The following is a 13,435-nucleotide window of genomic DNA, read 5'->3' on the forward strand; positions in this document are numbered from 1 at the left end:
GTGCCATCGATAGGAGTTTGGTATCCAGCAACAATAGAATCAGAATCCCTACAGTGCAGAAGGAGGCCAAATCAAGACTGCATCAACTCTTAGTGTCTTACCAAGGGCCCTATCCCCATAACCCCACACATAGCTAATCTATCTAACCTACATATCTTTGGACACCAAGGAGCAATTTGGCATGGCCAATCCACCTAACCTGCACATCTTTGGACTGTGGGAGGAAACCCACGCAGATACGAGAACGTACAAACTCCAGTCACCCAAGGCTGGAATCAAATCTGGGTCCCTGGCACTGTGAAGCAGCAGGGCTAACCATCCAAATAAAGTCATGAAGTAGGCCAGTTTGAAGGATGCTCACACACAGCAAACCAGGACGTAAAAAGCACTGATTTATAATTCACTTTTTAATAATTTTACAGAAAACAAAATTAAAATTGGGACATGCAAGTGGGATTATGGCAGATGCTGAAATATTGTAAGCAAGCTTTTAAAAAATGAAAATTATTTTAAATATCATGGATTTATTTTTTTTTTAAAAAGAGGTTATTGAGGGAATGACAAATTAAGTTTCTCGGGGCCAGAGAAGTCATTCAACAGTAATTATGGCTCAGTAAGCCACTGAAAACTCATTTACATTTCATCCAACAAGGTTTCACATTTTCAAAGTTACATTGAGAAGTGGATAAAAAGTTGAAATTCACATCAAATTACTGCTTGCGTTCGCTATCTGATTGTATCTGTGAAGATTCTAACAGCACACCCTTTAGAGGGGCAAGTTATTACTGCCAGTAACTTCCACGTTCAACAGCACATCAGTTGCCAGAAGTTGCTGGCAGTTTTACACTGTGGATGTCAGAAAGCATCCACATTTTTGCCTCATTACAACACAGTAAATTCCAGATTACTAAGTTATGTTGAATAAAAGTTACACAGCATAGGGTTTCAGAAAGCTATTTATGGATCATGGTAGAATGACCAGGGCAGCATGGTGCACAGTAGTTAGCACTGCAGCCTCACAGCGCCAGGGACCTGGGTTCAATTCCCAGCTTCACTGTCTGTATGGAGTTTGCACGTTCTCCGTGTGTCTGCGTGGGTTTCCTCCAGGTGCTCTGGTTTCCTCCCACAGTCCAAAGATGTGTGGGTAGGTGAATTGGCCATGCTAAATTGCCCCTTAGTGTTAGGGGTCTAGCTAAGGTAAATGCATGGGGTTATGGGTATAGGGTCTGGGTGGGATTGTGGTTGGTGCAGACTCGATGGGCTGAATGGCCTCTTTCTGCACTGTAGGGATTCTATGATTAAAACAATCTTAAACCTATGTTAAGATTAAAATTTCCAAACTTTTTCAGCATGTACTTTAGGATGGGTAAAGTTTAGCAGGATCAGGCGTTTGAGGAAGTTGATCTTCCAATTTAGAGTGCCTTTCTGATCCTGTGGATTAAGGTTACTCGACAAAAATGTGACTCCTAAACACCTTAAATATTATGAAAATTAAGTATGCCAGCTAAGAGTACCCAGGCTTGTCACCGATAATGACCTGTTAGCATTCAGTGTTTTGTTTAATTGTCTGCTGGTCAGTGTTTGTTAACACAGTTTTAGGTTTAGTCTCCTGCTTTCGCATCATGCCCCGATGTCAGCCTAGACTCGAACACATCTCTTGCCCGCATGTGCAACTTGTGATCGGGGGTTGATGCACTAGCTTGTGACATTGTTGCTCTGCAGATACATCAGGGAAGGCATATTGTAGAGACTGAATGTATAAATTATACTGAGAGCAATTAATGTAAAATAGAAGGCGACATGATCTAAGAATACTAGAGTGAAATAAAATTTACAACCAAGAAGTGATGTTAAACATTTAGTGCTCAAGGTAAGGGAAGAATGACATTCTAGTACAACAGAACCACTGAATCAAGCAAACATCCCGAATACAATATTGTAAACACTGAGCGAGCCATATTCTTTGGATTTAATTTTAACTCCCAATCAGGTTTCTTAAGGTTCACTCTGGGTTTACTTCACCAAAATTCTTTCTTAATTAGACAATTCCAGGTCAGTGCTTGGATCAAATTCCTTCATGCTTGAAGTTTTTAAAAATTTAATAATCAATCTCTATTTCTGCATCCAATCCCCAAGTTTCCAATTAAGCTATTCATTCCACCCAATGTTCTAAAAATAGACTTTTCTAATGCCCATTTCTTTGGTTGCGAACGGAGGAAAGTTCATTTTGGTCTTTCTTCATGACTAGTGATTTCTAAATCCTACAACCTTCATTACCGCTCTTCTCTGAGCATTCTCTGACTTGTTAATACTCTGGAAATGTACCAAACATTGCACACATCATTCCAACTGGGATGTCTCACATTATTTATACAAGTTTACAATAATAACTGTAGTCAAATACCATCACGGTGCATCCCTGTAGATTAGCCTCAATGTTTCACTACATACCTAGCAATTTTGTTTTAAATGAACATTCCTCTACATGTACACATCTCCCATTCCAAAATTCATACTTAAGTTTATATGAAAAATTCAGACCAGCCCTTGCAAATCCTTTTTTGATACCAATCTCAGGTTTATAGTTTGGTCTCGTTGCCTGGGGTTTTAAGCAAGTTTAGGTTACAAGTATTTGCTTCCACATCATCTGTAACTGTCAACATAAAGCACATCCTCAAAAACGCCACTGATTTACAGCTCAAAGCCAACAGGTCTTCCATTTATTACCTTTTATTTTCTATTGCCAGTTTTAAAAAAGGAATGTTTCTTTTCAAGTGTCAAGTGGACTATCCCCATTGATGCTTGAGTTTTCATATTTGTTTTTTTTAAAAAAAGCAACAGTTGGATTCATGCCAAGACAGTAGATGTGCAGTGAGAGCAAGGATCCAAAAGTCAATGGCTTCAATCTTCTTGGTGCTTTTCTAGTCAAAATTAAAGCCTGCCCAAGCCCATATCTCACACAAACCAACAACACATGGGGATTAACAATTCAAGGTGGTAAAGATGGGCAACACCAAATAGGAATCCATCCAGCCCCTCAGGCTCATTCTGCCACTCGGATCACAGCTGAACTGTGTCTCTCTTCCATTTACCAGTCTGATCCATCTATCCAATACCTCCCCCAAGAATCCAACTCTTGATATTTCAATTAATTCAACACCCACTCCTTTTTTTGGGGGGGGAGGGGGGTGGGAATGAAGAATGCAAGCCATGGAAAGAGTTCCAGACTTTCACAGTCTTGTGTGTCAATTTGATTCTTGAATGGCCTAGCTCTAATTCTAAGATCGTGCCTCCTTATTCCACATTTCCTTGGCAGAGGCAATTTTTTTTGTATTTGACGCGACAAACCCCATGATCACTTTAAGCATCTCAATTACACTGTCCATTAACCATCTGGTTTTATAGGACCACTGGTCATTTGACTCAATGTGGCAATGCCAACTCTTGAACAAGCTTCCTATTGGTCCCACTGACTTGTACTTTACTCAACTCCGCAAGTATATATCCAATTTCCTTTTAAAATAACTATCCAATCTGCAGCCGCCACCCGTTCAGACAATGCATCCCAGAAATGGTTTGAAAGTTTTAATCTTCCTTGTGGATTTTTTGGCCAATTACCTTAAATCCAGATTAACAACACTCCTGACAGTGGGAACTTTATTCTTGTAAGCATCTCATCTCCCCTTCCCTGCTCTCTGAACAAGTCCAAGTTCTCTAATCTTTCCAGGTCTCCAAATTCTCTCATCTTTTGAAAATCATCCCCGCTGGCTTCCTGCAGGGTGGTCCCCAGAGTTGGACACAATATTCTAAAGTCTAGCCAATGATTTATAAGTTTCTGTCTTCATGATTCTATCTTTCTCTGACCCTCCCTGTCTGCAGTTATAACGCTGCCTCTTGACAGCATTCAGATGAAGAAATGCAAGGGTACGAAATTACGGCACTTTGAGGGGTTCTGGAACTGACAACGCATTAATAAAAAGAAACCAATGTTAGAGTTTACCCTCTATCAAATACTTGAAAGCAGAACTGAGCAAGTGAGAGAGAGAGAGAGAGGTGGGTCAATGCATCAATAGTTGCAGAAAGGTCAAGGCCAGAGTCACCATATCACTCATGACTGGGGACATTTTAATGTTGGAGTTGGGGGGGGCGGTGACAGCTGGTTTGGAGTAACTCAAACAAAGGAGTCGAAGATGTAGGAGCTAATCTGGGAGGTAACCCATTATAGGATCGTGAAGAAGAAACCGAACTAGGTTTTACAAACGATACTTATTTTCAGGGTAGGCAAATTATTCACTACCATATATTCACAGCACTAAATGGAAATGCTAACAGAATGGAATGGATCTACAAGGACTCTAATCAGCCCCATTGTAGGCGATACAGACTGCCCCCATTGTGAAGATGTACAAAAATAGACAGTTTATGGGGAAAAAGGTTAAAGTAAAATATTGGGTATTAGGAAGTGTGGAATCCAGGCTAATTCCAAATTAGCAGCGACCTAGTTGATCCAGGACATCTTCAATTCTATTGGGTCATCTATAGACTGTGGGGCACACGTGGGAATTTTAAAAAAAATAAAGTAAGACAACGTACACCTGTGAGTACATCGGGGTACTCACTCTTCAGATCACTGAAGTAGAAAGGAACTTAGAAAACAGGACGTCTGTCGTGTTCTCACAAGAACCGTTACTTGAGTGTTTTAGCCCCAACACTACCAGCGCATCCCAAAGGTAGGTTAATCTTTGTAAACGTAGTTTAGCTCCTCACATTTACAATTCAGATGAAGGTTTCAAAAGATTAAAGTGGGCAGTTAAGACTGAACTAAAACATGCTTAATGAAAGTACAATCCCTTGATAATGGGAGCAAACTGAAAACGGAATATATGGAGTGCTACAAATTTAGTGTGCAAATATTGCAGTGCATTCGGTTTGGTTTAAAGGGGTTTATTCTTCCAAAATGTACAAAAACATTCACCAGTACAAAATAAGACCAAAACAAAACCTGAATTTCTGCCCCTTTTGATTCAGTAACTCCGATAGTGCATCTGAAAATTGATACAGAAATGGGACCGGTATGGCAGACTGTGAATCCTCTTAGAAAGTGACTATACCACCACCAAATCTCAAACCCAACCCTGGTTCCAATTACTCCTTGCATATCAACATGTTAGCATTCGAGGTGCTTCTGATAATTTACAATTCTTCCTTATCCTCCTTCTTCTTCTTCTTGGATTTCTTCTCTTCCACTGGTACGGCCAGAGGGTGTGAGGATTCTTTCTTCAAGTAATTCATGAAGTCACTAACTTCACGACCCCCCTGAAGTAAGAACACAATTATTAATTTATCGGGCACTGACAGTTAATGTGACAAACCAGGAGATAAAACATGAGAACCATTTTGCTCAGTATACACTAAGTTTGGGGTTCAGGGGAAAACTCTCCCCCTCTGTCCACATCAAGTAAATGCACCTTCTATATATTGAAGGTTGGGGTGCAAAGATTTTAAACGTACAAATATTATTCTGCTCATCCTCTTGCTTCAAGGCACTTGACTAAGCAGCTATTAAAAATTGTATAAACAGGAGAGAACTGACTTTGTGGATAACTGAAGGTTCTTTTCAGATGCAACAAAGAGTGGTTTGTACTTAATCAGGTAATGAACCGAGACAGTCACAAAAATCAGTAACGTCCAGTGATTCCAATTATGTCTGGAGGTCAAAAGACTGACACAGGTTACAGTCAGGGAATAAGGAAGATTCCAATATTTTAGGCATTTCTAGATGGCAGTAAATCAATGCATGAAAAAGGAAAACATTGGGACAAATTTGCAATTCAGGTTAGGCTTTTCTGTCTAAAATATTAGTTGGCCAACTCATGTTGCAGTATTAGTTCTTTCAGTTATTTATAGCTGCTTGTACGCTTAGCTGTGTGCAGATCTAAACAATAATGCATCGCCTTAAATAAGGCATCAATAAAATTTGGTGAGCAGCTCATTCAGAAGTGTGCTCAGAAGAAAATGACTGCACAGCAGGAAATCATTTCCTTTTCAAAATATTTGAAATGTATATTTAAACATTTGACAGCCTCTGGCAATACGAATCATAGCAGAGGGAGGAGAACAAGAGTGCTGGATGGCTGGTGAAGTGGACATTGTCTGTCCTCTCTGGTATTTCAGAACCGACACAAGAGGCAGCAACACATATCTTGTAGACACACGAATACTCTGTCCTGCAGTGTAACCACCAAGGACCTATAAACTACTTCCTTAGTGTACAGCAAACCTTTAAGTAATTTGGCAAAGACAAGACTATCCAACAGTGCCAGGCATCGAGTAGACATCCAGAGCACTGCATCCTAGTTGTCTTTTTAACTGTTATACATACATCACTCACCCATGGAAAACCATCACACAAACTTACAGCACTTTCACTGTAGCAAATGCATCTTCAGAGAATGCACATTCAAGATACAATGTATAATTGACATCGTTGCCAGATTCAGCTTCGAAGGGCACCATACTTCACAGCATTAATATAACCAAAATGCACAAGGCATTGGTAGTAATCAGGTTTGCCATTATGTTGGCATTTCCTTATCGTGTCCTTCAAACCCCCAGCAACTAAGAGTGCTTATTTGCTGGGTGGTGCAATCTGCCTTGAAAAACAACAAAAGCACCAAATCATTGGTCAAGTCTAAGGGGTAAAAGACCATCTCAGAGATACCCAAATATCCCTGACAGTGCATGTGGGTTAAGGTAGGTCACCTGACATGCAGGTAGTCCTGCCTCTACAAGTCCTTGAGCAATTCACCATCCAGCTATCAGAGGGAGGGGTCCATTCTCCCAACTTTTGGGGAAAAGAATTGAAAAATCTTTAAAATTTGACGGTAGTGGGGAGAGAAGAGAGAGAGAATACCGCTTTACATCATAAAAAAGGATCACTCCTAAAACAAGTCATGGCACTTCAAGGAAATATCCCTAAGTGATATTTCTTCTCTCGTGTGAACCATGTAGAAAGGGACAACTGCTAAATCCTGTTACTGACATAATCGGAGTTGCACTGTGCTTAGTACGGAGCAGCATGGCTCGTCAAAAAATTCAAGTCTCAGTTGATTCATGTATCATGTAAAGGCGAGGTTTATTCGTGGGGATTAGCTATCCCTTAGCAATAGGGGTCACTTTATATTCTTTAACGCAAAAGGTATTTTAGATGGCAGAAAAGCTTGAACCTTAGCACTTGCTGTCTTAGTTTCTCACAGGTTTTGACGCCTGGTGAAAAGGCCAGGATCAATTTGGAAATTAACTGATTCCGAAGCTGGAGGGGATTTTGCTACTGTGCATAATATACAGACATCTCGACTGAGGAAATAATATAGACTCCTCTGTGGGTGGCAGTTTCAGGTGGTACCTAATTGATGAAAGCACCTTCTTCTCATGAGTTATTTGGATGGGACACAGTTCCAATGAAGTTCCTTGCTTGAAGGGCATACTGTCTTCTAACAGACTATGACCGAATGACAATCAATTATGCAGGGTTAAATCATTATCATCTTTTCGGTATGGAAACTGATGATCAACCATATTGCTACAAAATAGCAATTTACTAAAGTAGTTACAAAAAGAAAAACATACCTCATATTTCTTTGGACTCTGCTTCTTACCCATCGGGGCAAAATAAAGTGTGGGAAACCTAAACGTTAAAAACAAAAATTAGCAAGTTCCAAATCAGGGAATTAATTTGAACCAATAAGATGGCCGTTTTCTCGGTTCTTACCCTTGAACTTCATACGGTGAAGGCACATCATTGGCTGTAGCATCCATCTTGGCAATGACAATGTTAGAATCGCTGCTCAACTAGCAGGGGAGAAATAAAGTAGTCAAGATTATCATGGAACAATTCATTTTAAAAACCAAAATCCATTTTTACAATCCACATTTTTACAAACCTTTTCTCCAAGCTCCTTATACTTGGGCTCCAGACTCTTGCAGTGGCCACACCATGGAGCATAAAATTCAATCAAGACATCCTTTGTTTCATCATTCACAATGTCATCAAAGTTCTCAGCTACTACAACCTGTTAAAATAAAAGTTTACAATAGCAAGTGAGCAGTTTCAGAAAGGAACACAAAAGTCTAACTCGGTAGCACGTTGACAGGACAGGAAAAGTCAACTTTGTTTCTGAAAATTGTTCATGCTGGAAACAATTAAGTTTTTTAAAGTTTATTTATTAGTCACAAGTAGGCTTACATTAAAACTAATGAAGTTAGTGAAAATCCCCTAGTTGCCATACTCAGGCACCTGTTCGGGTACACGGAGGGCGAATTTAGCATGGCCAATGCACCTAACCTGCACATCTTTCAGACTGAGGGGGGGGGGAACCAGAGCATGTGGAGGAAACCCACGCTGACACGGGGAGAACGTGCAATCTCCACACAGACACTGACCCAAGCTGGGAATCAAATCTCGGTCCCTAACCATTACAAAATACGAGAAACACCCCAGTTCATTTCTACAACTCCTTTCTCAAATGTACAAACAGAACTCCAGATTCAAGTCGATGGCCACTTTCAACACACAACTTCAAACATGTGATGCTAAACATTAAAAGATTAACAGAAACTTTGACAAGCGTAGCCAGTAATTCAGCATGACATCTCAAGTGGAGCAGGAACTGATGGCTATGGACCCACTAATATAAAGGTTTCCCCACTTAGCTTCCTCACCTCATGTTTAGATCTAGGTTGCCATAATTACCCAGCAATTCCATTACTGTACTGAGGCTAGCTGGTGGCAGAAGTGGTTTTTTAAAAAAAAGAAATTCATGTGCGCTCCCTCGTGAAACCCACAAAATGGTGCCAAAATAGATTCAAAATTGCTTAATTCTCCTAAAACAAACCACCGGAAAAAAGATAATGTGCATTATTCCACATTGCTACTGACATTTATAAGTTATTAGAACCCAGACATTGGCGCTTCAGTCAAATAACTTAGTCAGCAAATAAAAGGAAGTGCGATAGAGGCTGTGCACTTGCAGCAGAATAATTAGAGTAATGAGCTACTTCAGCTTGAAGTATCAGAGAAAGCCGCTTGACAGTGAACAACAACACCCAAGAGACCAACCTTCACAGGGCCGTCATTGCTCTCTGGAACTGGTTCAGACTTAAGGTAACGTTTCAGCTTGCCAGCGAAATAGTCCTCTAGAAAACGTTCCAGTGCTTTGCCATCACGCCTAGCAAGAGGGAAAATAAAAATCAGACCTTTAAACAAAGAAGTGCTACTTATAAAATATGAATGTTTAGTTACTTGGTAACAATGGGCAGCTTTAAGGAGAGCAAGGAAATATTACCTGACAAGGCATTGGTTAGGCCACAGCTGGAGCAGAGAGAGCAGTTCTGGTCACCTCATTATAAGAATGGTGTGATTGCACTAGATGGGGTACAGAGGTGGTTCACCAGGATGTTGCCTGGGATGAAGCATTTGAGCTACAAGGAGAGACTGGATAGGCTTGGAATGTTTTCTTTAGAGCAGAAAGGCTGGGGGATTGGGGGTGGGCGGGGGTAGAATGTGGAAATAATATGATTGAGGGGTATGGACAGGGCGAGCAGGAAGCAGCTGTTCCCCTTGGTTGAGGGGTCAAAGAGCAGGAGATTCAGAGGGAAATTTGAGAAAAAAAATTGAGGGAGGTGAGAATCTGGAACGCACTAGGAAGGTAGTGGAGACAGTAAGAAGTCTCAACAGCAGGTTAAAGTCCAACAGGTTTTTTTTGGTAGCACAAACCACTAGCTTTCGGAGCGCTTCATCAGGTAAGTAGGAGTTCTGTTCACAAACAGGGCATATAAAGACACAAACTCAATTTACAAAATAATGGTTGGAATGAGGGTCTTGCACGGTTATATAACAATAGTTGGAAGACCCGCACTCCAACCATTATTTTGTAAATTGAGTTTGTGTCTGTATATGCCCTGTTTGTGAACAGAACTCCCACTCACCTGATGAGGGGGCAGCGCTTCGAAAGCGAGTGGCTTGTGCTACCAAATAAACCTGTTGGACTTTAACCTGGTGTTGTGAGACTTCTTACTGTGTTTACCCCAGTCCAATGCCGGCATCTCCACATCAAGGTAGTGGAGGCCAGAAACCTTACAACCTTTACGTATTTAAAAGACTTGAAACATCATAACATTCAAGGATATGGGACAAGTGCAACTTTAGTGGTAGTTATTGTCAGTGCAGACTCAATGGACCGTAGGGCCTTTTCTGCACTGTTATGACTTTAGACTTGTGACAAAATAGTCTAAATAAAAAAGATTTGGTTAGCATCTGTACTATAAAGCAACTGGATAGCAAACCACAAAAACTTAATTTTTTAAAAAGGACAAAAGTTTAAAAAAAAACACGATTTATAAACTGCACCTTTATAGTAATTCTCTTCAGAAAAAGGTTGGTGTTGAACAACGGAACCAAAACTTACAACACTTTGGTTTTGTACACGTGCTCTGCATCCAAGCTCAGATGTGGAGATGCCGGCGTTGGACTGGGGTAAGCACAGTAAGAAGTCTCACAACACCAGGTTAAAGTCCAACAGGTTTATTTGGTAGCAAATACCATAAGCTTTCGGAGCGTCTGACGAAGGGGCAGCGCTCCGAAAGCTTATGGTATTTGCTACCAAATAAACCTGTTGGACTTTAACCTGGTGTTGTGAGACTTCTTACTGTGCTTTCCAAACTCAGAGCCAGTGTTACTTAAACAGTCATAAAAAGTGTAATCTATTCTCTCATCATTCCAGTTCACGTTTACACCACAAATACATTTTCTAATCACATGCACCTCAGTTCCTCTTTTGACAAAGCTGCTGGAACGTTCTAGAGTGCCACTGATTTCCACCACTGATTCAAGTTACTTACGAGAACTCCTCCTGCATCACATATTTTTGATCCTTTGCAGTTTTGATAGCGACCACGGGGACGTCACCAGTGGCACTGTCCAAGCCAAATTCCGAGACCTCATGGCCGAAGGTTTTGTGGTTTGCAACGGCAAAGTGCAACTTCTCATCGGCATCCAGAAATTTCTGAGCAACCTTCATCACTCTGTGCAATTGGACAAATGGACGGAAATAAAAATTAAAATTGTGAACAGTTTGGTCAGTAAACAAACAGACAGAACCAAGATAACTAATTTCCAAAAACTAAGCTTTTTAAAAAATTAAATCCCTAGTGCTTGCTGGCTCCCCCATGACACTTGGTTAAGAAACAGCTCAGTTGTAATACATTACAGATTATGCTAATTTTTTGGCAGTAATTTAACACTTATTCACTGCATTTAGGTGTATGCGCTTCTATTGTTTAACACTAAGGATGTACATTTCTGTTTCACATTTATCAAGTGTTCCTAACCAAACAGGAAATAAAAATACATTTCTGCCTGCAATACACAGCGCAGCCAAGGTGTCAGATCATGCTTGAGACTGATCTAGATTATTCACCTCGACAGTGTCAGGTTGAGCAATTCCGAAATTAACCCCCACAAAAAAAAAACCCAGTTAATCCATGGTTACAAAAATCACGCATAACACTCAAATATCTCCCACATTTTCCAAATTGAAGTGTTGCATACACGCTAGGTATTTCGCTGATAGTGGAATCGCTTCTAAGATCTAAACCCAAATTCCTAGCAGCAGTTACCAAATCAACATCACTCAGTAGTGAGAATGCCCATTGCACACTAACACAGGTACACTAATTTTGGCTTTATTTTAAACATTTCTTATAATTTTGAAGATGACAGTTGCTTAGTACTGATAACTATGCTGTTCTTGGACAGTGCAATAAAATAATTTGGAAATGCCGGCATTGGACTGGGGGAAGCACAGTAAGAAGTCTCACAACACCAGGTTAAAGTCCAACAGGTTTATCTGGTAGCACGAGCTTTCGGAGTGCTGCTCTTTCATCAATCACCTGATGAAGGAGTAGCGTTCCGAAAGCTCGTGCTACCAAATAAACCTGTTGGACTTTAACCTGGTGCTATGAGACATCTTACAATAAAATAATAGGGGAACATAAGATGTTCTAAAGATATAACAAGTCTAACCCTTCAGGCAAAAAAAAACAGGAACACAATTTAAAAGGATTTAAATAGTTCAACCATGCAGCCAGTACCTATTTCTCCAGTAGTTTGAACCCTTTGGATTTTTTTCATAATCCACATCATAGTAAGCCACCAGCAGATCCTTCCCTTTCAACTGGTCTTTATTATCTTCAGTCATATGGGCACAGATACCAAAGCTGCATTCAAAAGAAATATCAAGTTACAAAAACTGACCGCAATGTTTACTATAACGTTCTCATGAGACAACATTGAGCAGAGTGAATTGCCTTGGACTGAAATCAACTAACTGCATGTAGTCAAATCCCACTCAGTTACTGAGTGGGGAGGTACCAATGGGGTAGATTGCCAACTAAAACTTGTATCGCAACTCAACCACCTTACAGAAAATTAACAAGTTGAAAATCCAACTTTGTGGTACTACACAACAGAATTTGCTTTGTGGCTGCATTCTTGAAAATCACACCCCGAGGTGAAATGACATTTAAGTGAATCATGGGCTCTTGTACAAATCATTGTTAAAGCCGGAATTAGGCTCCTCAGGGCATTTCCTGCCCCCCATAAAAAAGCCAATGTACAAGTTGAAATTCTGTGCAGCACCTGTGCATTCAGAGCTGAAATAACTTGCAATCACATCACTAAATATTAAAAAAAGTTAGGCATTCCAGAATCTCAACAGAAAACATTAAAGCATCATGTCTACATTCACACAAGCATAACAATCCTCAAAACAAATATTTAAATAAAATGCAAAGTAAATAGTATAAATATTAACTTACTGTACACTCACCCACTTTAGTTTTAGATTGGCCAAGCTCCACCTAGTGACGAAGGTTAATTGGTGCAGGAGTACCTGCACTGACCAAGTTTTGCCACTTGATGGAGCCCAGCACTTGGTGCAAATTCTGGTGCCAGGAGCAAAGACAGACCCTGGGACCCAAGATAGGAACCGAGAGTGAAAAGCAAGGAGAAAAGGGACGGAGGGAGAGGGCAGGAGCAGGAGCCATCGTGGATGCAAGGCCAGGAGCCTCGCCAGGAACATGGGCAGAGCAGGAGCAGCAACTGAAGTCCCCAATGGTCACACCAGGGATTTTAAAGTTAAGAGCAGAGGAGAGTACGGGAGGTGGGGGACGAGCAGGGGCTGAAGCACTGGGGAAAACATTACGTGAACAGGCAGGCCACAGGATAGGAAGTTTGTGGCAAACAACATTAATATGAAACTCAACATTAAATGGACATACTGATACTGTAAGGACAACAACTTTAATTGAGTCAACATTAAATGGGCAATTTTATGGTGGAAATGGAATTCTTGGTATTAAACCAGAGCACTTAACA

The 13,435-nt window shown here is 40.5% G+C and overlaps 1 protein-coding gene across 1 annotated transcript in view; it reads right to left on the reverse strand.

The window, feature by feature from the left end:
- Positions 1-389: 389 nt before the first annotated feature.
- The window catches only part of pdia3 (protein disulfide isomerase family A, member 3), a 33,865-nt gene continuing 20,819 nt past the window's right edge, over positions 390-13,435 (reverse strand). Inside the window, exons 7-13 of the mRNA XM_078241478.1 lie at positions 12,151-12,276; positions 10,900-11,082; positions 9,119-9,227; positions 7,944-8,072; positions 7,772-7,851; positions 7,630-7,687; positions 390-5,316 (exon numbers count right to left, since the gene is read on the reverse strand). Of these exons, the coding sequence (XP_078097604.1) occupies positions 5,194-5,316; positions 7,630-7,687; positions 7,772-7,851; positions 7,944-8,072; positions 9,119-9,227; positions 10,900-11,082; positions 12,151-12,276 (808 nt within the window). The 3' untranslated portion in view covers positions 390-5,193. The remainder of the gene's footprint in view (positions 5,317-7,629; positions 7,688-7,771; positions 7,852-7,943; positions 8,073-9,118; positions 9,228-10,899; positions 11,083-12,150; positions 12,277-13,435) is intronic.

The sequence above is a fragment of the Mustelus asterias genome, chromosome 24, assembly GCF_964213995.1.
Source record: "Mustelus asterias chromosome 24, sMusAst1.hap1.1, whole genome shotgun sequence".
In the NCBI taxonomy this organism is placed as follows: Eukaryota; Metazoa; Chordata; class Chondrichthyes; order Carcharhiniformes; family Triakidae; genus Mustelus; species Mustelus asterias.